Consider the following 26,335-nt stretch of genomic DNA (forward strand, 5'->3'; position numbering starts at 1 on the left):
GTTTCCCTTACTCAATTTTGATGTCTAAAAAGTAAGCGAGGGTATGTGAGGCGTGACAAAATATAACTTGAAAATATGTGGGATTAGAAAAAAAATGAAAAAAACAGGAAAAAAGTACGAAATTTTGTTTTTTGGATTTGGTATATGTAGTCATTAGACGAGAAATTTATCAGGTCTATTTTGAATACATATTTTTAATTTTTTTGTTTCTTTTAAAAATTATAAATTTTCAAAGTTTTTTTTGGCAATTTTGTAAAAATGAATGAGGGGAGGGGGGTCAGTAGGTGCATTTTTGATTTTAAAAATGTCCTTCCAAGAGGTCCTTCCAAGGTCCTTCAAAAGTCCTTCTTTTTAGTTTTCAGATTTTGTTAGACACCCTGAAATCAGATCTTTTTTGATTTCTATTTTATTCCCTTCATACAAAAATTTTCAAAATTTATTCATCGCATTACTACCTACTAAAGTTTGAGCTGTAAACATCGCTACTAAAAAAAAGAAGAAATTCGTTTTTGTTTTTTTTTTTGGTGAACGCAGATCGATCTGAGGAGTGTTGCAATTTAAAGTGGAAGTGAAATTTCCCACCAAGTGTAAATAAAGGCCACCCTATTATGTGTACGCATCACCGCCTTCTAATACAGCACACAGACACAGACACACGCATCATGCTCGACAAAATAAATAAGTTGGCATTTAATTAAATGCTCAACACTTTTACCCATTTTATACACTATAAACATTTTAAAGCGTCGTAATTTATGCGTAAAATTTCCATTTACCGAGATCATGAATTTGTTCATTCGTGTTTTGTACGAGTATGTATGTTTTAGAGAAACTCGCGCGCGCATTTGTAATCCTTTACGTGTAATGGCGTGATTTAAGAATCTAATACCCTCGTATATGGTATATATTTTAATTTACCTCTTCGTGCATTCGAGTTCGACTATAGAATTGAGAAAATTGTATAAAATTCGTTGACGGTGTATGTATAAGGCTGTATTACATTACCTATACTGGTATCATATGTATGTTTTGATGAACGATATGCTCGCACCCAAAACTCGGTATATTGATTCAATTTAGCCATAATTTTAGAAACTCGAGCACACAGCACTCGATTCACAGCTCATTAGTTTAATCCGTATATTTTATAAAATATCTAAACTTCACGCTAAGGCAGGCGTATTGTTCAAATATATGCCTCTGTATACTATTAACACAACTTCTACGACTCGACGTGGTGGAAAAATGGCCCATGTATTATATACCTAACACAACTACGCCGAATAATTTATTACCTCGAGCCTGCTTCCAGCATCTTTATAATTTTTATCCAATTAAGAAATCTTCGCCGAAAAAGCACCGAGTAAAATATTCGCGAACACGAAACGCGAGCTCGTACCTCCTATTTAGAGACGATATACGCGAGTGAGGTAGGATAGGAGGAACGGAGAAGGCGCATGAATCGGAATTACAAGAATTGTTCGAGTAACATTATCTACGAAAATTTTCTGCTTGTTTCTTTTATTCTTACCCCTATTGTCGAAAAGTTCAAAAGAAGAACAAAGTTTTAAACATCTCGCTTTCTAAAACTTATACCAACGTAACGCCACCCTTGACTTTAAAATCATCTGATAGCGAAACTTTTTCATAAACATATCTTTTCATATGGATTTCTTATTATAATAAAGGCAAAAAAATCCTCGCCAAATAACACAAAACTTATACTTTCTTTGCATAACAAGTTATAAAACAAATTTTCCAACTGTACGATGTATTTTTTTCTTTCTTCGAGTATGCGGTATACCGCACTCGCTGCCTCTCCTCATGATATGTCTTTTTTCCTTTTGACGGTATAATTTGTTTGGCTTATTTTAGAATGGAAATTATAGTCGAAAACAAAATTAGTATTTGGGAATAAATTTACCAAATGTTTAACGCTCGAATGAAACGATAGAATCTGTATAATTATTTCATGGAGGAAATTGGGGTACACCAAAATTAAATATTTTTTTGTAGGGTCGGCCGATGAAGGGTAACTTGAAATTTGAATTCGGACCTTGAAGCGAACTAATGGAAGTTCTCCTTTTTTCGTTGATGCCTTCACCAGACATTTTTCTCAAAAATACCTAATCTGTCAGTGAAATCATTTTTTTATATTTATTTTTCTTTTTAGATTAAGGTAAATCACCATTAGTGGAATAAGAGCCAAAATTTCATTCTTTCTCCAATTGCGGAAATACTATGGAAGCTTTTTGTCCCCCGATTGAATTAAAATACACTTTGAACTTTCTCATTCAAGGATTCTTGTTTGATTTTGCTAAAAGATACATTTGAAGATGTGATTTATTTTTTTGAAAAATAGTTCTTTTTAATCTAACAACGGACAAAAAATTTCATTTTCCAATACTTAGAGGTCATTTTTAATTTTTTTTTTTTTTTTTTTTCATAATTATGTTAAAAATGGAATAAAAGTTAGATATTTTCGTTTTATGAAAAATAAAATCCAAAGAATGGCGTGCTAATACATACAAAACTGGTACAAATTCTCTTGCCATCGATTTTCATTTTCAGGCCCCTGATTTACCTCAGTAGCTCAGTAGGTGCATACTGAAAAATTATCATCATTGGGAGCTTACGTCTGAGAAGTTTGTGAAGTGTTTCAATTTCAAATGCAGACATACCTTACCTAGATATTATCTTTTCAGCTTCCTTTCCTTGAATAGGTACACTGGCAGTAATAGTAATAATTGCATTGTCCTATTCTACGTATACATGGAAAGTGATGTTTCCCTCAAATGTTTCATGAAGAAAAACAAGTAAAAAGATACCATACGTAGATGTCAGCTACTCACAATATCTATACCATTACATTATCGACGATGTTACGACGAAAGACGTGGTAAATTTGAACTCATCGCGTCGCTCGTACGATGTCTAATACGTATAATAAATCACTCAAAAAATATCCCTATTTTCATGGTTACTAGTTTTGATAACCGTTAATATAACTTGAACGAGTACCGGTGGCTCATGAGACTTATAAACATGACAATTACTATTATCAAATGATCATCGTGATATTTAGTCCTTCAAATAAGACTCATCGCGGTGTCATTTAAATAAATAATCCATTCGGATTAATAACGTGAATTTGCAGCTTCGTTGATTATAATACCTTTTACCTATACTAATGTGATTACATGTTCTATTTATAGGTGCAAAGAACCTGGTCGGTATTTGAAAAATTTACCTGCAACCTCCGTAATTATTTGTTTCCACAATGAAGCTTGGTCAGTTTTACTGCGAACTGTGCATTCCGTGATTGAACGATCTCCTGCGCATCTTTTGAAAGAAATTATTCTAGTCGACGATTATTCTTCTATGCGTAAGTAGAGTTTAGATATTTTATTTCAAGATTTGATTTGGTACTTGATCAAGTGTACTACGTATGAGAAATTTTACTGATTTGCGCTCTTGAGAGATTTGTACCTATTTGTGATATTCATCCAACTTCGAGTTTCATTTATAATTGAATTTTCATTTATGAATATGTAATCTCAATTCTAATACGAAACATGGGAAGGGCGAATTATGGTGACGAAGGTTTTGATTTAAAAAATAAAGTAAAATACGCATATTTGAAACATTTTCTTCCAGTCCATCACATTGCTCAATGCTTATTGATGCACTAAATGGATGATGTTATGATATTTCATGAGAGTATTACTGTAATCAGTTGAAGATATTATTGAAGATGTCAGATGTGCAACACAATGAAACACATGATTACTTCCTCAGATATAATTATAAAAATCAAACAAAAAACTACAAAATAAAAATGCTACTCCTCATATCTACGACAAATAACTACAAAATAAAAATGCTACTCCTCATCTCATATCTACGACAAATAACTGAAATCTTTTTTCAACTTCTAAAAAAAAAATCTTATTTACGTAATTCGTACTGTTGAATTATTGAGTGTCGACGAACTGCTGCCTTCTGTACAGTGTACTACAGTAGTAGTAGCCTAAGTACATTGTATTGACAAACTTTCTTACCATCTGTAAGATGACTTTTTTAAACTCTATCTTAGGTTTTTTATCGAATTCGTCGTGTAATGTATTTATCGGCGTTGCTTCTCGTATCTTTAGATTACTCGTCGTATATTCGAAGTTTTCGTTAACGCTGCTCACTGTTGTCGATCTCCATTTGTTGTCGATTCTGAATTTCGGAAGTGTCGTTCTGTTCTGATAGAATGGAATAATAATTTGCTTTCTCGATCTTCCGCTTCGTTCTACGACTCTAATTCCATTATTCGTCATATCGATAATCGCGGATAGGTCTCGTAATAGGGACCTCCCAATAATCATTTGGGAAGTCAAGTCTTTAGTTACTAAAACCTCAATTCGATAACGACTCCGCGGTTTCTCCTGCGTTGCAAAAGAAAATTCCAGCGCCGATCTTCTCGTGATTTCAGGATGGGTTTTTCCAGCAGCCAATAAAAATCTTTCGCCTAAATTCGTCGATTTTTCATATTTTCGAAGGAACGGATGTCGGGCAACGATCAAATTATAATGTGATTCGTCTATCATTACGTAAGGGCACCCGGAATCTACTAACGCGACTGTTTCAATCCTTCCAAACAAGAGTAATAATATATTTGGCTTGACGTCTGGGGTGCGGCGCTTGAATGATATTATCTTGAAAGTGCCGTTCTCGACTGGATTTCTCTGAATCTGAAAAGAGAAAATCAAATTTTCAACATCAAAAGATCACATAGTAATTTCAAACTTTTCAAAACTAACTAGGCCTAAATTGTTGAAAATATTCATGTGTTGAATATTCAAGCAATGACGATCGAATATTGGTAGAAAGCTTTTATGAGTGTGATGCACTTGTCATATTTGAATCGCGTAGGTGAGATACCAATTAACTGAGTGAAAATTAATACTGTAAAGTAAAACGTCATAGTCATACCTTTGATTCCATGGTCATATCTTCAACTCGTCCAGAAATCGTTCAACAATAGGGATCGAATTCGAATAACTAATACAAGTCCCTACTAACGAAACGAATTACCTATCTCCGGATATCGATATCGAGAAAAGCAGTGAAGGTTTCTGAGGGACCATACTACTCACAAACAATAATTCACAATAAATGATTGTCAAATTTTGTCGAATTTCATGGTAGATTGAAAAGGTTCTTATCGCTGGTTTTGCAGGGGTGCCAACGTTATGCGTATGCTTGATCTAGAAGACTAGAACCTAAACAGTGAGGGGAGGAGATTGAAGAGATAAGACGACCGACGGGACGACGCAGTATAACGTTGACTTTTTTTGTTTCTTTCCTCTTGTGTATTTCTGATCTGATCTACGCTACCACTACCAGTACGCTACCACTACCACTATAAATAATACCTGCGACTTGCGGCTGCATCGTATAACTTGAAGTTGAAAGGAAAATTACGTAGATTCGACTGTTCTATGGGATATTTTTTCTTGGAAGAGACCTTCTTTATCTTCAACGAAATAAAGTTAGATCGAAAGAGCATGTGATGTGATGGGAGCTCTATTACCAAAATTATTCTAAGTTCTGATTTTTGAGAAATTTTTAAAAAATCGTAAAAATTCAACAAACCTGCTATCAAGTATGGCTTTTCAACTTTTTTATCTTATTTTTTTCAAAAATTCAAACTGAAATAAATTAGTGAGAATGGTCAATGGTCATTTAGCCTCAACCCTCAACTCAACATTCCCAACTCTAAAACGATCATACTGTTCAAGCGTGAAATCTTATAATAATTATAATGCTCGTTTTTCACAATTTTCCAAGAAAAGTTCATGGCTTGTGCTTGGTTTTTAAAAGTGTGTGACTCGTATCTCACATTTATGGACTTGAATCAATTTTTATTGTCTCAATTTCATAATACATATACAGTAGGAGCATTAGCATGAATACCAACTTCAAAGTTTTTGTGAAAGCGTCTACCAAATGGATTTCAGACGGTTCATCAGAGCTTACTGATTGAAAATAACGACCAATTTTCGATTTTATTGGACCATTTATCACAAAGTAAACAGAAACATTTTCTCGGTCGATGTAACGTTCAAAAACATTTTGTACATGTTTATTTGTCGCGGTGTGTTTTTTTTTTCAACAAAAAATGAACAACTTTTACTTAGCAACAAATGTGTTTCTTGCTTTTCGCCCTTTTTCGTTCATGTACCAGAATAATATCTCGAATTGAAAACAAGATCTCAGTGTGTAAAAATATAATAAATTTCGATACACCTGTTCGGAAACTTCTCTTGCATGACGTCAGCTACGAGTTTGAAATCGTGAGTTGAAAAATTCTGTTTTTTTTTCACCTACCTTTGGCAAACTCAAATGCTACGTAGCTTTTCACCGATTCCGATCGTGAAAGTGTGTAATCCTACTCCTAGCAGGTTGGAAAATTTTCTCGCATTTGTTCCGGTATCAATGTGTATGTATACCTTCTACGTTTACAAACTTACGTCATATGTGGTGAAAATTGTCAAAAAGTTTCACCCCAAACAAGCCTAAAAATTTTACAATTCAGTAATCAAAGGATACATTCATCTATACAAATGAACGTATACTTAGGTACCTGCCTACCTATACTTGGGAAATCTTTTTGAAAATTTATGACATTCTTTACAAGTATTGTTGGGATGAAACTAATGTGTTTTATGGTAATACCTAGCGACTTTGATAAGTTTCAAACACTGAAGAAACATTCGACCTGGAATTATACGTAGGTTTCTTATCCCCTAACGAACGTATCTATCTACAATATACACATACACGTTGTATAAGAATTCAAGAGGAAGTAAAGTTGCAGTTGGAGTATGTTAGCATAGTTGAAAAAGTTTAGCTTATAAACAATAAAGTACACAGGTGGAAGAAAAATACTTGCTACTAAACGTGGGTATTTTTGGGAAGGTACCTGAAGCGTTTGAAGTATTTTTTTTTTTTTTTTTTTTTAACTAAGATTTTTATTGATTGAATCTGATTTCATTGGTAAAATAAAAATAGATGAAAGTATTTCGCGGGTTTTCAGTGCTCGACCAAAAACGTATCTGTGAAAATGATATTTAGCAATTTTCCATCGTTCGTACAAATATATCTCGACATTACACGTATACGAGTATATTGGATACACTTAGTTATACCCCACATAGGTATCCTCTGTATAGTTCCTATTGCTACCTATCTAATGTATCTACCCTATACTACGTTTACTCACATTATACGAATATGATCCAAATATCGATATATTTTCTTAATGGAGCTAGTTTAAAGCATATCTCTCTCTATACGTACGCTCCGTACGTAGTATAATCTGCGCTGGAAATAGAGAGTAAGTATAGGTATTGAATATAAAATGAACTAAAATATACATTTTATGCGTGCTAAAGTGAGCAAGCAGGAGGAGGAGTCGTCATTGGAAGATACTGAAAAGCGTTAAACGGAAAAGTGTTTATTGTCGGGTACGAATTGTTGGCATTTTGCCTTTCAGTCAGTTTGTATTTGTAGTATTGTTTCGAAGGGTAGTGTGAAAAAAGCGCTTGTCGAGCCTTTTCTTTTCCCACGTATACCATACCAGTAGACTATAATGGCGGATTCGGATTTTATATAATTTTTGACGAGTTATTCCGATACCCTACGCTTTTCTCATAGCGAGAGTTTATCGGATGTACACATTGATGAAGGGTTTCATTCCATACGATATATACCTATACGTGGTGTAAATTAGCATTCAATTTTCCAGCGAGGGATGAAAATTTCAACTTGAAAAAGTTGCGTTGTGTTGGTGGAAATATATTACAGGTACCCGAATCCAAATTACGAATTCGAATTACCATCGTGGTATCGTGATAAGCGCAACCTTCTTTATTGTGAAAAAATACGCGTTAGGTTGTAATGTACGAATTATTTATAAATGCATATATTTTATACGTTTTAGAGCGTGGTGTATCAAGGATGTAATTATTTTCTCATTTGTAATTACCTACGCTCCGGCTCATTTGTTCACTTCATTTCCGCACTTGCTGTATTGAGATTTTTTCACCTGTCGATACAGCGGCGTTGTGTTTCAGTTTCCAACTTTCTGGGATGGAAATTTTTTTGAAATGAGTGGTATATGTTCCTAACCTACTTGTATTTTTTGGCCTTGATGGTAGTCAGAGGATTACATTTTATGAGAACAGGTACCCCTCAGATTGAAAGCAGTGTCTGATTCAATCACAGATCCTTACTTGGGTCTGAAAACACCCACTGATTGAAAACCGTGTCCGATTCATCCACAAGCTTTGGTCTGAGAACACCTCCTGTTTGAAAACTGTTTGACTTAACCGCAGGTCCTTACTTGGGTCTAAAAACACCCACTGATTGAAAACACCCGCCGCCCCTCCCCAAAACCCTAAATTTTTAGCTGCTCAACTTCAATTTTTGGATTTTTGGCGAACGTTTGAAAATTCAAAATTGACTGTTTTTGGTGATTTATACTTTTTTTTAAAAAAGTAAGTACTTATTCTGTAAAAATGATCAAAATAAGTCCTAAAACCGATATTAATTCCCCAAATCCAAATTTCACCATTTCCAGCCGTTCTGGAGCCTCCAGCACGATTTTTCAATTTCTCCAAAATTTTGAATATGCTCCAGAAAGCGTGAATATGAAGTTGGGCTGCTAAAAATCGAGTTGTGTGCTATATTCTACCTGTTTTTGAGCAGATTCTGGAGGAGACATCTCAAGATGATGTTATGGTCATTGTATGACATGATAAAACACGAGAAATTCAGAAAATCGCGCTGGAGGCTCCAAAAACGGCTCGAAAAAGCGAAATTCGAAGGGGGGTGGTTCTGAACTCGATACAGCGATTCGTGCCAATTTCCAAAATTCCCTCGCAAACATGAAACTTTTGATTTTTTGGATATTTTTATTATGAACTCTTGAGGTGTCACTCCCAAAATCGGCTCAAATGTGGATAAACTCGTTAAACAGCTCGAGTATAACCTACAACTCAATTTTTAGCTGCCCTACTTCATATTCACGCTTTCTGGAGCATATTCAAAATTATTCTGGAGAAATTGAAAAATCGCGCTGGAGGCTCCAGAATGGCTGGAAATGGTGAAATTTGGATTTGGGGAATTACTATCAGTTTTAAGACTTATTTGATAATTTTTGCTGATCAAGTACGTACGAGTATCTACTTTTTTTTTTTGAAAAAAACATTATCCCGATGTTGAGGAGGGGGCTCGAAAAATGCACCTCAATTCGTCGAAAATCTCATTATCGTTGAATAATACACCATTTTGCCAGTTTGTTGAATCTATTTTGTTTTGCTGTAATTTTTGAATGTATCATTTCTATGTATCAAAGACATCAAAGTATTTATTATGTACCTATCTAATTTTATTTTTTTTTTTACAATTTCAGCTCATTTGAAAAGACAATTAGAAGATTACATGGCTATGTTTCCTAAAGTGAAAATAATCAGAGCTTCTAAACGAGAAGGTTTGATAAGAGCTCGTCTTATCGGAGCCAAACACGCCTCCGCTCCTGTACTCACATATCTGGATTCCCATTGCGAATGCACCATTGGTAAGTTTACTTACACGTTCGTCTAAATTTGAAAAAATATCGAAATATGTTTTTTTTTTTCTATTAGATTAATTTATTATACCATCGCTGTATCCGGCTGACATCTAAAATAGTATTATTTTCTCGTATATATTTCGACTCGCGAATGTTTTTTTTACTCGGTCGAACGTTATAGCCGATTTTATTCCTATCGGAAAAAGTTGAACTTTGGCGTAGTGTAAGGAATGAGGATTATACGAACGCTCAATATATATTAATTCGCTAAGCTTGTACAATGCAGTATATGCGAGAAACGTACTGTAACGTTTTTCTATTTTGCTTTCGCTTCATTGATTTGAAAATTTTCACGGACCAAGGCAAACAACAGCCACCCGGGTCAATAAAAAAATATAACTTTCAATCTTTTGCCAGGAGACGTGATTTCCGCAGCCAATTTTCATTGCCCGAGTAAAGTTTAAAAATGGATTTTGTGTTCTTTAAAAATTAAACCAATACTCATACCCTTTGCCCATCTTATATAAATTCGTCGAGAAAAAAAACACATCTCTGTTGTCGACAATAGTCGCCGTTTTCGACGAAGGAAAAAAATTATATTACGTGTTTGTTTTCGTGTATAGGTACTATAAAGTAGATATACGTAGATTTGCGAATCGTAAAGAAATAAAGAATGTAGAAAATTTTAACCCAATTTTACACTCGTTTGAATACGTGAATGTTAAGCGTCTGGAAAAGACGCAGATTTCCTTCGTTTTTCCTTTTTTGGTGATTATTTGCCAGCGAGTTAGCAACGTAATGCTATCAAAAACAAATGCAATGATTACGGAATGACATTGTTAACATTTCGAGTTGAATTTTCAATTTCCGCTTTGTCAATTGCCAAACACCTGCAGCTGTGTTTAGGAATTCGTCAATTCGATGGTAGTTTTTAAACAAATCATAGTTTTATTTACCAACATTCTCCCTTCAATATTAAAACCTACTAAGAAAAAACAGTATTCATGAATTTACGATGAGGTTGGACGTGTATGATGTTAATTTGATGTTGATGAAATTTTCTCTGGTTACTATCAAATGGATTCTTCATTGCGTGATGATTTTGCTTAAACGATTTTAATTCGTTTTTTTTTTTTTTTTTAAATTAAAACTATATAAGTAGTAATGTTTCTCAGAATTTCTTTGAGGAATTAAATATTAATTTGTATTAAAAAAAAAACATTGACAGAAGCTGTTTTCTTGAATTTTTTTTTTAGAGTATCTTCGAAACAAATCAAAAAAATTGATAAATTAGTTGTGATTTGATGGCTTATTTGAATCTAAAAAATATATCATCGATTACGATAATTTTTTTGTGTTAGCAAGATGACTCAATCAGAACGTGAGATGAAGCTCTCATTTTAAATTTGGTAAATTGATGTATTAGTGGGAAATGTTTTAAAAAATTGTGACTTTTTTGGGGGAAAAAAACTAAAAATTTGTCGTTTGAGTTGAGAAAGGAGGGAAAGTAGGTAATGTTGTTTTTTTCAATTTAATTTATTGTTATTATTATTTTTTTTAAATAATTATTTGCTTGCATGTTGAGATGATGAGCTAAAGTAAACGTTGAGCTATATAAAAATTGGCATTCCTATTCTCGTGCTTTCAATATAAATGGGAGGAAATATCCCTCAATCTTGTGCTTCCAAATTAAACGAAATCATAAAAACTGGAAAAACCTGGAAGGTCTCATTACCCTTTCCTTTGCTCGCCAATTAAACTGGCTGTCACTCCCTAGCTCTGTTTAATTTTGAAAAAGGTGAATTTTTTCACCTTAATTGTAGATTTCAATTTTGTGCCATCCCTGGAATCCATCCCATTCAACTCGAGGGCTCAACTTTGGCTTTTACATTCCCCCAGATGCGCCTTTTTGGGAGTTCATCTGACAACCCCCTTTTCACCGCTCTAAAGGACTTGGAGCATTATTCTTTTGCGTTTTCTGAGCATTTTTAAATTTCGTATTATTCCTGAAGTATTTCGTAGCTGCATCACTGAAGGTTAAAATTTGGCATTTACATTCGAAAGGTCAATTTGCCTTTGTGGATTTCGACTTTCTCCCCCTCCCTACCTCTTCTACAGAAAAGAGTGGCTTTTCTTTGTCTACGGCTCCGAAGCAATTTAGTGTCATTGCTGGGGCTATTTCTAACTAGATTAGAAAGATTTGAATTACAGTCTGCGTGAGTCTCTAAAAGGTTTTTATTTTTCACCTCCTTCCTTTACACTTCTTTCTCGCTTGAAAAAATTATGTGAAAAAGACGCATTATGTCAATTTGGAATTTTTTAAGCATTTTTTGTTGCCAAAAAAATCGTAGTTTACTTACTTCACTGAGAGGAAAAAAAAAATGAAAATATTGGGAAACACTCAGGTACACGCAGCTTTTATAAAATTCAAGTGTTGGAAAAAAAGTGCACGCGTAGAGCGAAAAATGAAAATACTTGAAAAGAGATACGAGCAGCGTCGTCGTATCATTACCACATTGTTATAAATTCAAGGATAGCTTTCTTAATAATATATTACGACGATGATGTATCAGCGCTGCGGCATGAAACAAGGCTATTTAAAGGCTTCAGTATTTCTGCTCTTTTTCGAGTGTACAGCTACGATGATTGTATAAATACTCACCCCTTTATACTGTACGTAAAGTTCATAAGTTTTGTCGACAAATACGAGTTATTTTGAAAAAATAAAAAACATACAAACTACCTGTTTTTTTTTTACCAGAGAGAAAAAAATCATCGAGCGTTATTAGAACGTAAGTCTGCTTCATTTTAGGTCGCAGAAAGCTTTACCTTTTCTTTATTTCGAAATTTTTTACCTTCGAAGGAAAGCTTTATGAGGTCGTAATGCGGAATAAATAATACTCCATTAAGTACTACTACGGTTTGCTACGATAGCTTAAATAATTTATCGGTTTGGCGTATTTGTTATTTTTTATCATATTTTTTGCTTCGAAAGAAACATATTATAAACTGCTATAGCGATTTTGTCGTGTAGTAAATTCGACATTTTCGAACGAGTGCCGAAGAAGTTTTAAAAATTATTGGAAAACCACGCGTTAAGTGGTTGAGATGACCTTTTCACGTTATTATATACAAGAGCGAATAAATTTAAATGTTTGGTAGGTATCGCTTTACTCGCCTGTCGCATGCTCCTCATCCATTGCAATCCATTGTCCAAGTCACTGGCACTACTGGCAGGGCATCGCGCGAACGGCAGTTTATTGACATTGCTTTTAGCGTGGTACGCTGTATAGAACGTCACTTGTATCAATAAAAGGTTGGAACTCTGAATCCCATAGAGATATCAAATAATTTTATTCGCGAAAAAAAAAATGAAAATAAAGTCGATTTAGTGGTATTTTCCATCGCCTCGTTGAATAAATTATGAAACGTTATGGCTGCGTAATCTCCCTCTTCACGTCTCTGCTCAGTTTTCCATAGCCCTTGCAAGAAACGCGACGCGAAAGAAAATTGGGGGGTTTGCTGTGAAAATGGCACGATAATTCAGCTGGATGGCTTTTTTTAGGCGTGGGAAAGTGGAGGGTATTTTTTAGTGTTATTTTTTAATTCGTGAGTATACCTTACTGTGGTGATAATTATGGTGCTTTTATAAACAGGATGGCTAGAACCTTTGCTGGATCGTATAGCTCGCGATTCTACTACAGTTGTATGTCCGGTTATCGACGTCATAGATGATACAACATTAGAATTTCATTGGAAAGATTCTAGCGGTGTAAATGTTGGTGGCTTTGATTGGAATTTACAGGTAACGCTTATATGCATTAAAACTGCTATTTTATTTACTTAGGTTTACGAATAGGTACGTGTGTATAGGATAGGGTCAAGAAACTATATGGGCTCGGTATTCAGCTTCGAACTGAACGAAAACGAACGTTTAATGGTCGAGTGTTTTAAATGTCTGTGATGGTTTTGGTTCTCAAGTTGTTGGTTTTCTTTTTGCCATCCGTTTCATGATCAAAGATTGACGAATGATTTAAATGAAATGGGCAAATGATGAATATTCGACTTGATGCGAAAGTTTTGAAAGATTGGTCAATGTGTAAAAATAGACGTAGATATTCGAAGTGATTATGAAACTAAATACCATGGAGGCAAATTTGAAGAAATGTGCGAAGATCAGAGGATATTTGAGGAAATTTTCTGAGCCAAATACTCCGCTACATGATTTTAAATTGACGGAAAAGAGAGGTATGCAACGAATCAGAGAAAGAAATTTCGAGAAATTTGTGTTTGTATTATTACGAGATGACATTTTATTAGTTGTACAAACAGAATCAGTATAGGAGAATCAGTTGTAACGACCTACGCTAAAGATATGAAACCGGTTCAATGGTTCTCAGCTAGTTCTTGGTATTTCTTCGAGAATGGTGTACTTGGTAAATAAATCCAAACAAAATTGGTAGGTTTATAAAAGGAGATTCCACTTCTTCATAAACAGCTGGATAAATCAAGAAATTTCGAAAAATGTTGAAGATTTGACCACGCGATGTGATTTTTTATCCTTACTGTTCTTTCTGGCGGGGTGCTCAAAAAAAAATTATTTTTTCAACTCTTTTCACTTTTTAATTTTTTTTTTTCAAATTCCATGTGGAGGTATCACTATCTTTACACATTTCAACCGAAAAAGGTCATGTCATTAGGAATAATATTTTCATTGGTGTTTTCCCTTTTAAAAGGTGCATCGTTGAATTTTTGGGAAACATTCTAGTCTGAGTTATATCTCACCTTTCTAGATTCATTCGTTGAAAATATCAACTAACTAAAACGTTTTTTTGCCGGAATTTTTCCTAGAAAATCCATTTTTGAAGTTGCGCTATTTTTGGCTATTTAAACTTTCAAAGCTTAGTTACTCAAGGGCGAATTATTTTTCAATTTTTTCAACAAAAATTGTTTTTTTCCCTCGTATAAATATTTTTCAAAAATTCATCCAATTGTTGAAGATGGAGCATGAATTTGAACGAGCAAAAACGGATTTTAGGAAAAGTTCTTCAATGTTTTGGAATGTGGAAAATCCAAAAACCCGCTAGAAGCTATAAAATGGCGTGAAACGTATCTACATTTTAACCCAGAAGATCAAAAATAAAGTACAAAACAGATTCCGATTTGAACGGGACCACGATTTTTGGAAAGGGCATATTCTAAAACCACCAAAACCAAATTTTCAGCTGCCCAAGTCCATTTTTCGATTTTTGGCGAATTTTTGAAAATTCAAAATTGACTGTTTTCGGCGATTTATGCTTTTTTTTAAAAAAAATTACGTACTTGATCAGTAAAAATGGTCAAAATAAGTCCCAAAACTACGAGTAATATTTATTACCCAAATTCAAATTTCACAATTTCCAGTCATTCTGGAGCCTCCAGCGCGATTTCTCAAATTCTCCAGAATTTTGAATTTGCTCCAGAAGGCGTGAATATGCAGTTGGGCAGCTAAAAATCGAGTTGTGTATTACACTCGAGCTGTTTAACGAGTTTATCCACATTTGAGCCGATTTCGAGAGTGACACCTTAAGAGTGGTTTTTTGAGGTGTCGCTCTCGCTCCAAAACGGCTGGAAATGGTAGAATTTGCGCTCCGGGGGTTAGTTCTTGAAGAAATACAGCGATTCGCGTGAATTTCAAAAATTTCCTCACAAACGGTTATCTTTTGATTCAACTTTGAAAAAAGCTGGTCAAAAAACCACTCTTGAAGTGTCACTCCCAAAATCGGCTCAAATGTGGATAAACTCGTTAAACACGCCTTCTGGAGCAAATTCAAAATTCTGGAGAAATTGAAAAATCGCGCTGGAGGCTCCAGAATGGCTGGAAATTGTGAAATTTGGATTTGGGTAATTAATATTAGTTTTGGGACTTATTTGGACCATTTTTACTGATCAAGTACGTACTTTTTTTAAAAAAGCATAAATCGCCAAAAACAGTCAATCAATTTTGAATTTTCAAAAATTCGTCAAAAATCGAAAAATGAACTTGGGCAGCTGAAAATTTGGTTTTGGAGTTTTTAGACTATGCTCTTTCCAAAAATCGCGGTCCCGTTCAATTCGGAGTGTGACACCTCAAGAGGTTCCCTTGTCAGTTTGATCAATTTTTCAAAAAATGAATTCCATTATCAGCATTGAAATTTTGCTGACGAGTTGGTAATTTTTTGAACGACACCCAAGCCAGATCGAAACAGAATATCCTGAAACCCCGTAACTAAAATTTTATGAGTCAAAGTTCATTTTTGGACTTTGGGAAAATTTCATTTTTTTTTTAAATTAAAAAAAAAAGTTTTTGTGAAAATTCCACATTTTAAAATTTAAAATGAATCAATGTGAATAATAATTTTTAAAAATACCAGTTTTGGATCATTTTGAGACTTCTAGCAAGTTTTTCGTTTTCTCAAGAAATTCAAAACTGTCCAAAAATTTCAAAAAAAAAAACTTCACCATCTATAATTCAAGCTGGATGGCTAGTGCTTATTGGGTGTACTTACCTATTCTCAATATTTTTTGGTGGTTCCCAAAAATTCCAGGAGTGTCAGTTCGAAAAAAAATTCCCAACCAATAAAAATTCATGCCAAAAAAAAAGATACAAAAAATTTCAAAAATGGCATGCATCACGAGTGGTTTTTTTATTGAGATGTATCGGGCGTGCTTACATTACCAATTCAATTTGAAAACAGTTGAAAGTATTCTGAAGCATCCAGAGCAATGAAATTTCTGGAGGAAATTGAAATCATAAAGAAATTTTTTTCATTTTTTTGGAAAATTGTTAATGTTTTAAATAAATGAGAAACTACGTTTTTTTTTGGTTTAAACAACTTTCTGTGAGGATTTCTAGATCAGCCTTCTGCAGAGTTTCGAGACTTGAAAATTTTTTTGTGCAGTGTCCCTCCTTGAGAAAACTTTTTCGTCATTTTTTTTAATGCAGGCTTTTTTGTTCTAATTTCTGAAAGCACAACACTTCTTTATCCTGAAGTTGATTTAAAAAAATACTTAATACCTATTCGTGGGTGTTCTTCGTAAGAAACTATTAGTGATAATTATCATAGTACATGCATGAAACTTTTCCCAATGTTAGTGTTGGTATTTCGATCCCTGGAATGTTTTTTTTTTTTTCGTCTGAAAAAAAATCCAACTAAGACGAAAATAAACGAGGAAAAAGAATCCTAAGTACATTATTCGAGCTTGTTTGTTAGTGCTGCATGATTACTCAATCTATTCGTACAGGTATGCTAACAGATTTACCTAAACATGTACAACGTCCATCGTCCATCGTCCATCGTCCCTCGTTCGTCATCGTCGTGAACCAGGATATTATTTTTCGTTACGCGTATCACAATGAAGATGGTGTCGTGTAGACATCTCATTGTATTCGTTTGCTTTGATGTTATTTGGAAGAGCGATGCAGAAGAAAAAATAACCCAACCTCCATCGCTGTACCATCATTAGCTTATGGAGAAGCGCCACGCAGAGGCAAAAGAACAAACCATCGATCGGTTCAATGATTTTTCTCATTTTATTTGACAAAATTATCGTAGAAAAGTGGAAAATGTATAATAAAAGTGATAAATGATGGGCGTACGGTGTATTAGGCACTTCGCTGGTTTTCTTGAGGCTATTTCAAAAGCCTCGCAAGTTGAATGAACTGTTTACTTGTACCTATGTAGGTAGATGTGCATGTATGGCTTATAATGTAAAACATCGTGGTGCTTATTAGAATACATGTCATTTATGTGTGTCTATTTTTACGCATACGTGGTCTTTTGGGTATTTTATCATCGATATTTTGTTATTTTGTTTCATTGCTTCAATCATTTTTTTTTTTTTTCCAAAGAATATTATTCCGAGGTTTTACGATTTTCCAGCTCACATTTTCTTTAAATTACCTCCTATCTGTAATATTTATGAAGTTATCAGCCTTGGGGAATCAATTCAAAATATCCGACGATTTTGCTCCTTCGATTTCCAAAATTGGCAAACCTATTTACACTCGAGTTGTTTTGGTTGCTGTATTTCTACGCGAATTAAACGACAGTTGTTACAGAACACTCGGTGTAGGAGCAGGGTCAGGAAATAAATCGGGGGAAGGGGCATTTGACTTTTCTGTATTTGTAATAAAAAATGTGGATTAATTTAAGCGATCGATTAATCAACTTCGAACGTAGGTACGTCTACGTATCATAAAACACGATGTGTGTGATAATAATGAGTACCTACCTAAGGTAGATAACTTAATTGAAATCACTGATTCGAGTCGAACGATTCCATTCTTTTAACCTTTAGCTATACGTTAATCACAATGAAATACAAAAGGGAAGAGAGTCAGTCGGTTTCTCAGCAGCATCGAGAGAAACACATCAGAACACACAGTACATTGCACCACAGCAGTGGGTAATTATATTGAAGTCAGCAGCGGATACTATTGCTTTGAAAAACACCCGTATCTAAACGCATTTACGTTTTGTTATACTTGGTCGGTCGGCGCTGTACAAAATATAATTCTCAAAGCTGTTCGCATTTTACTCGTGAAGAATTCATTTTCATGTATGAAAAGAGTTGGGTAAATTATAAATGGTTCACATGTATACTCATACGTACGTAGGTAGGTAAGTAAGTACGAATGTTTAGTTCGATATATCCATCCATCCATCGAATTTCTGAAGAATCGCACCAACTATTATCTAATTGGTTAAAAAAAATTCTCTCGTTTTTTTATAAAGCTGCTGCAAATGACAAGAAAGTAATTAGTATAAGCAGCTCGTTTTAAAAACGGGATAAACGTTAGAAAAAGTTAAAAGCTTGGCGATATAAAAACATGTATAGGTATATTGTGTGGTGTAAGTGGAAACTAGACGAAATTTTACCCCTAATATGGAATGAATGGCGACTCGACTGGCTGCTGCTAGAGCTTTTATTTTGCTGCTGAAAATAACCTTATATTTTCATTATTTTTGTTCGACCATCTCTTCTTTTGTTTCATTTTACGTAACGTATCGTGGGTTTCCTTTTCTCGGTCTTCCTTTTTCTCGTGTTTTTGAACGAAGAATAAAAGAAAAACTAAGGTTCCTAGGATCTGGAATCGGTATGGAATAGAAAGTCTGGGATAAACGAGTGTTAATTCTCGAAATTTGGATGTAATCGGTATTTTTAGTGAAGAAAAAGTTGAACGAATAAGTTGCATGTCTGCGTAATTTGAAAAGGACGATTAGTGTTGGAAAAAAAGTACGATTAAAACATGTTTTCTTGTAAGTATCTACGTATAAAAATTCACAGCGTTGAAAGAACTAGGTAAATTTTGACTTGATCATTTTCCTGCCAACTTTTAAACGAACATTACTTAATCATTGATATGAATTATCGTAAGGCATGGACAGAACTGTGAAACTTCTGATTACTACGTAAATTCGGTGAGAAGACAGACAACCATGAGAGGATAGATAGATAGATAGGTGAGTGACTACAAGAGGCTAGACAGGCCGACAGACGATCTTGGAAGGCTAGACAGATAGTTCAGTGACCTTTGGAGGTCAGACACATGGGTCAATGACCTTAATATGTCAGACAGAGGGATAGATAGACTGACAGCCACATTGGGAAGCCCGACAGATGGTTCAATGACCTTAAGAGGCCACATAAGCAAATAGTCGACCTTGGAAAGCCAGACCCCAAACAACCTCTCGAGCTAGACAGACAGACAGACAGACAACTATGAGAGTCTAGATAGTTACGTCAGTGACCTTAAGAGTCCAAAGTCAGTGGCCTTACCCAGGCAGGAAACATCTTTTGGGTCAATGACCTTGAGAGGACAGACAACCTTGGAAAGCCAGACAGCAGGCAGACAGACAGACAGACAGACAACCATGAGATGCTAGACAGGTCGTTCAATGACCTTTAGAAGCCAGACAGATGGACAGACGTCCTTGAGAGGAGGCGGAGGTCAGTAAACTTGAGAGTCCAGACACACGGGTTAGTGACCTTGGGAAGCCAGACAGCCGAGTGAATGGCTGAAAACGTGATCTGGGTGATCAGACCATACCAAACCTGATCAGATCAAATTTTTGTTAGATGACTCGCGCTCGTACAGACACATCATGACCGAAGCCAAGAGTCAGGCTTCAGAAGATCTCAGCATAAAGCTCGGGCTAGGTCTGGATCAAGCTGAAAAGCTGGTCCGGATGATCATTTCTGATCACATATTAAGTCAACTTTACCAAAAAAACATATTCATGATTAAAAACTTTCTTTGGAGAGGAGACTTTTTCATGTAGACTTTCGTCATAAAGCGAAAAAAATGTAGCCCTATTTTTTAGAGTTTGACGAATTTTTCAAAAAATACTATTTAATGTTGAAAATAGTGACTGGAAAGCTGAAACTCCGGGAATTTTCTTTTTGGGCATATTCTAACAACCAACTAACTGCCACTGTGTTTTAGGGATCTTTTTTGACAGAAGTAAAAAAAAAACATTGGAACCAAACTGATAAATTTGGTAAAAGATGACTTTTTCAGAGATTTTTCTGCAGCTGTGTGCTTTAAAAATTTATAAACCTGGAATCGGATATACTTATGTAATTTTATTTTTAAAGTAGGTAGATAATAAATGTCTATTTATTTATCGTTACTAAATTGAAGCTTTAAATTTTGAGAATAGCTGAATGTGAATACATTCATTTTCCAATTAGTCCTTCATTAATTTTTTTCGCCATCCATTGAAAATGTTAAACATTTTACCTCGGGCAAAATGCGCGAAAATTACTAATCGTGTCAACTTCGATACACTTACAAATGTATCGAGGTCGCATTAATCTTATCAGCAAGCAAATTCGCTTAATAACGCTGTAAAATGGTATTTACTCGGGATAAATCGCTGCTTAAAAAAGCACTTCATAACATAAATTATCTAAATTACTGTAATTTGAGAAATTTCTCAAAATGGTACTAAAGTTTATTCGAGGCGGTAAAATGACTATTTTAGCAACTATGTTAAAAAGGTTGGTTGCTTTTTTAAAAAAAAAATTCGTCAATTTGTTCAGGTTGGTTGGAACCCTTACTCGATCGCATTGCTAGAGATTCCCATAACGTGGTTACGCCAGTAATTGACGTTATCGACGATACTACATTAGCATATCGATATCAAAATGATCGTATGCATGTTGGTGGATTTGATTGGAGTTTAACTGTAAGATTTTTAACCTTTTAGTACCTACCTACATAGATATTTATACATTTAGATACCTGTAATCCTCAATTTTGTAATCTAACACTGTGTTGATGTGTGGGATCATCGAAAGTAAGTACTTACATTGTATGCTCAAGTATCTACTCTATAGCTCACCTATCCAAAAATATAGGTAGGGTAATGGCATCTAATATGGGGGAACATGAATGAATTTTTTAAAAATTTTTAAATAAAAAGTTGAAAATTGATACTCAAAAAATGAAATGGAGTGCTTATTAAAATATGACAAAATGTTTGAAAAATCCGCATATTTCGAACAATTATAATGTATTTGATAATTTGCACGAAAAAGAGGTGCCTCATATTAGGTGCATGGAAAGAATTTTACACCAGGGGGTATTTCTTTTCTTCAAAAATTAACAAATCAGCTTATGAAATAAGTAATGAAACATGAAATGGGATAAGCCAAAGTTATGATATAAAAGTGCGTAGAAGTACCATCTGTTGACTACCCCATGTTGGCCATATTAGGTACCTTTACCCTACATAATGCATAGGTAGGTATGGAAAATTACAAAGTGCATTTTCGCTGTAAGTACTCGTATTTACATTTATTAGTTTAGAAATTTGAAAAAGAAACATCTTTATGGCGAATGGAAAGAGTAAGTTTACGAAATAATACCTTACCTACTACTTATTACAGTATACATACCTACATTATATTATAGCTAATGGGTAAGATATAAAACAAGTGGATGCCCTGTTGTAATAATACCCATGCAACTATTGTATGTATATGTACTACACAGTTCATAGTTGAATGACTGAACGGCTTCATTCGAAGTTTTCAATTTAAGGTGTTAATTCGCACACTAAAGGCAAAAACGTACCCATCTACAATGTAATAAACACGATAATAAACAGCATTGTATTCTTATTCTTTGAGAGAAGTACCCTCTGTGAAGTTTAAGGAAGACTGAATTCAATATTTTCTCGAGCACGGATGTACCTAATTTAACGTAGCCCTGTTTAATATATTTTTTCTGTAAATTCGCTACGAAACCTGAATACCGAGTTCATTTTCATTTCTACTTATGATTTCTTTCTTATACTTACTATACGCTAACATACAACATATATAAATGTAAACTTAAGTTTAAATATATAAATGAATAATTCATTGATGTGCCGTATTTCAAATTTTGTTTTTAGTTTAATTGGCACTCGTTACCAGAAAGAGAAAGAAAACGACATTCCAATCCGGCGGAACCGGTACACAGTCCTACGATGGCTGGCGGATTGTTCAGCATAGACAGGAAATTTTTTGAAAGACTAGGAACCTACGATAGCGGTTTTGATATTTGGGGTGGCGAAAATTTAGAGCTTTCGTTTAAAGTAAGTTGGCGCCGAATTTGTTATTTTGAGAATGACGTTTTCAGTCCTAAAACCCTTCTTTGAGAAAAATTATATTTTTATCAACGCGATGTATTCGTTAAAATTGTACGGGTAGATTAAATTGGATTAATGTAATTGATCTAGAAATTGTATAATGGATTGAAAAATGGTAATTTTTTCAACTCTTTGACCGAACAAAGTCAATTTAGATATCAACTGAAATCCGATTAATCGATCAATGCGTCGATTAAAAAATTAAAGTCACTCTTAATTTCATAAAATTTGCCTCGTGTGTTTGTGTTTCTATAGACGTGGATGTGTGGTGGAGTATTAGAAATAGTGCCATGTTCCCATGTCGGCCACATATTCCGAAAAAGATCTCCTTATAAATGGCGTAGCGGTGTAAATGTCTTGAAGAAGAACTCCATTCGTTTGGCCAAAGTGTGGATGGACGACTACGCTAAATATTATTTCCAAAGGATAGGCAGCGATTTGGTGAGTTGAAAGTTGAAGATTCTAGCCTGTTAGGTTTTTTTTGGTCGAACAATTACGAGGTTTTAATTCGAACTCGTTAACTATTAGGGTGACTATGGAGATATCACGTCCAGAACTGAATTAAGGAAGAAATTAAAATGCAAATCGTTCAAGTGGTACTTGGATAATGTCTATCCCGAATTATTCGTTCCTGGTGACTCCATCGCTCAAGGAGAAGTGAGTAGTAATTCTATATTGAGAATTGTACTTGTTTTAACCATTTATGTTAACGAAATTGTTTCCAACATTTAAGCGGATGTCGCCTTCAATCGATTTTGATACGCAGAACTCGCCGAAGTGTCTACTTTTTAGCCAATTTTCTTTTTTAGAATTTGAAACAAGCCTCTTTGTAGAACAGGGATTGGTGTTTTTCATCAAATGGTCGATCGGCTCATTCTCTTGTTGATATTGGTTTTCGATTTGTGGATTACGTATCTACTTCTTTGTGATTTGATGTCACTTGACCTTGAACTTCGTAATTTCCACTTTTTTTTCAAGTTCTATTTATTTTTGCAATGATTTTTTAAAAATATCATTTTATTCCATAGTTGATTCAAAAAAAGAAGTGCTTTTTTGATAGATTTTTAAATTAAGTAGGTACTACAGGTACTACTACCTACTTACATATGTTTTCCATCCAAGAAAAAAGATGAAATCGGTAGTTTCATATTGATACTTACTTGATCGATTTTTGCATCCGTCGTTTACTTATTTTTAGTTTGAAACAACTTTAGATTGTTGATTTTTCAAACCGTTGTTTTTAAAAAAAAAATTTCGAATCGTTTTTCGACAAAATTTTCAAAAATTCATCATCGATTCATTTTTTTATTTTTTTTATTTTTATATTTCTATTTCTATTTTTTAAAATTTTTTTATTATTATTTATTTTTTTTACTTTTTAACATTTTTTAAATTTTTTGATAAGATTTGTGAAGTAAAAGTAATGAACTCATAATAAGTAGAGGTACATTGATTAGTTTCAAAATTGATTTCTTTTTGATTTGAGTATCATTGTTGATGATCGATCCATTTCTGGATCGTTACTGCGGATCTTTTATCGATATTGAAATCATTCCATATTTTGAGATAGAGCCTTCGAATCTCTCTCTTATTACCTGTTTAAACATTCAATTACTGTTATATCATCGTTTATCAGATACGTGTAATTTCCAAATCGACGTCTCTTCCCTCATCACACCTCTTTCTGCAAACATGAAACTGACATGTCCAACTTATAGGCAACCCAAATCGAGCAATCTATGCCTATCTAATCGTTCATACAAGAACCAAGATATAGCCCTATAATTTCATCAACTTATCTAACAACGAAAAAAAAGTTGAAATTTGATCCTCGTGCTCGTATTCCAAAATCTGCGTATAATTTCCTATATCTGAACCGCTTTTAAATGCCAAAAACGTTACTTTAATTTCGTTCTGCGTATTAGTAGGAGCAAATAAGGTGAAAGAGATTCACTTTATTCGTATTGTTTAGGCGTAGGAAATATTTCAAAGCGTTGGTAGTTAGTTTGTTCTACGGTACGTTGGTAAAATGCATAATCATATACATTTTGTATTTGTATTTTCAGCAGCCTTTAGGTAAACGAACGTATAAAACGATATATTATTTAACCAACGGGTATAAATATAGCATGCTTTATCGAAAACAGCATCTTTGTAATATGTTGTGTGTTTTGTATGGTATGGTGGTGTGTGGAATGGAGAAGAGAATACGAGACGAGTAAATTTTATTAATGAAGATTTTACCTACCTAGAGAGAACTGAAGATGGTGTATAGAGATATTAGAGAGTATTTTATGTCATATGTGTGTGTGTATGTTTGTAATGTACCTAGCATATTTTCGAAGAAGAAAAAAAGTAATATTATTATGACTGCGCATTAACAGGTGCGCAATTTTGCATTCAACGGTGTTTACTGTTTGGATTCACCAACTCGTAAAGCGGATACTCATAAAGCAGTTGGTCTTTATCCGTGCCATAAAATGGGTGGTAATCAGGTTTGTGAAAGATGCGAAAAAAGCACCAAAAAAAGTACTCGTGTATTGAAAATGACGACTGTTGATGTATCAGCAGAATTACCACCGCTGCTAACGAATATATCGACAGACGTCATTGTATTTATTTTTAAGAACATTTTATTGGTAACATGCAATACATACTTTGTCAAAGTCGTGTTTATTAAGTGAAAAATGAATATTTTAGATTGCGAATCTTTGGAATAACTATTGTCTCGATTCGCCAGCTAGCCCAGACGATATACACCGAACTGTTTCCATATGGCCTTGCCATAAACAGGGCGGTAATCAGGTAATAGTGAATTGAGATCTATTTGCGCTAAAGTCTAATGCGAAAAAATTAACCATTTCGGTGTTGGTGGTACTAACTGTGTATAAAGAAAGCGAAAAAATTGCAAAAAAATTGCAAAAAAAAGGGTTTCCAAATAGAGAACTTTGCTTGATGCTATTTAGCTATATAGGTTGAGATTTTATTAGTTGCTCTCATCATTATTGAATATATCCTGTATGTACCTACAATCACATATTCATTTTTATGGTAGAATTATCGCTTATTTCGGTAAATTATAGAATAGCTTTACGAGGCGGTTAATTTTTTTTTTTTTTTTAAATATTTGAATGAAAAAAGAAACTTATCCCGAGTATATTAACGCTCAATTACCGTTATTTTTTTCAATGCTCGGAAGTACATGTCGGGCTGTAATAAACCGAGTAATTTTGTATAATACGAGTATATGGCCGAATACGTACAAATTGCAATTATTAATTTTTAGCTTTTGGTGAATAATTTATTTTGTAAAGTTTCGCCTTATCGCGATGCGGCGACGCGGCGGGGATCGCATATTTTTTTAAAGCTTTCATTCGACGCTCTCAAGTTTGCCATTAAAGTGACTTTTAATATATAAATGAAAAATTTATAAATGCTTTTTGGCCTAAATGCGCGAATTATTGAGCGAACTTCTTCGCTTTATTTTATCGTACCTAACTATTGATGGTTCTTGAGAATGATGGGAGAATTTTGTTGCTTTAAAAGATACGTACACAAGATTTTGATGTTGAAAGTGCTTACTTATTTTTTGATTTTTTTTCTTTCTTTCTGTTTGATACTTGAAATTAAAGTACATTACGTAAGGATTGAAATTCAATTTAATTTTATACTGAGCGTTGCTGCTTTTTTTCATTTTAATTTTTAGGGTGTTTTAATCGAAAAAAGAATTCTTTTAAATTGAATGAGTGGAATTAAAAATATTTCGAGTGGGAATATCGGCGCTTTCCTGCTTTTTTAAATCCTTTTATTCTTTATTTTGGAGCGTAATGATTTGGGTATTTTTTTTTTAAGAACTCTGTTAAAAATGAATTTGAATGTAACTGCCAAATGCCAATTAATTTATTTTTATCAACTATTATTTTTTTTCTACGTGAACCGGTCTTGGAACTGAAAATTAACCAGAATAATTTCGATTACCTACCCAATTTTGTAAATTTTTGCCTTATGTTTACTTAAAGCTAAAAATTAAATCCAAAAATTGAACTGA

General features: G+C 34.0%; 1 protein-coding gene and 1 long non-coding RNA gene across 7 annotated transcripts in view; one reads left to right on the forward strand and one right to left on the reverse strand.

The window, feature by feature from the left end:
* The window catches only part of LOC135831569 (putative polypeptide N-acetylgalactosaminyltransferase 9), a 113,566-nt gene that overhangs the window by 74,677 nt on the left and 12,554 nt on the right, over nt 1–26,335 (forward strand). For 4 of the 6 annotated variants that reach the window (XM_065344164.1, XM_065344163.1, XM_065344165.1 and 1 more), the window contains 7 exons: nt 3,216–3,385; nt 9,467–9,631; nt 13,282–13,430; nt 22,051–22,233; nt 22,543–22,728; nt 22,816–22,944; nt 24,672–24,782. In XM_065344164.1, coding sequence (XP_065200236.1) covers nt 3,216–3,385; nt 9,467–9,631; nt 13,282–13,430; nt 22,051–22,233; nt 22,543–22,728; nt 22,816–22,944; nt 24,672–24,782 — 1,093 coding nt within the window. Of the gene's footprint in view, nt 1–3,215; nt 3,386–9,466; nt 9,632–13,281; nt 13,431–20,692; nt 20,839–22,050; nt 22,234–22,542; nt 22,729–22,815; nt 22,945–24,671; nt 24,783–24,987; nt 25,093–26,335 lie in introns of all 6 variants that reach the window. The other 2 variants (XM_065344167.1, XM_065344168.1) reach the window with 2 other exon arrangements.
* LOC135831571 (uncharacterized) lies at nt 3,787–5,274 on the reverse strand. Its single transcript, XR_010556198.1, has 2 exons — nt 4,981–5,274; nt 3,787–4,739 (listed from the first exon to the last, which is right to left on the reverse strand). It is a non-coding gene; the product is annotated as an uncharacterized LOC135831571 (long non-coding RNA).

Source organism: Planococcus citri, chromosome 1 (assembly GCF_950023065.1).
Source record: "Planococcus citri chromosome 1, ihPlaCitr1.1, whole genome shotgun sequence".
Classification (NCBI taxonomy): Eukaryota; Metazoa; Arthropoda; class Insecta; order Hemiptera; family Pseudococcidae; genus Planococcus; species Planococcus citri.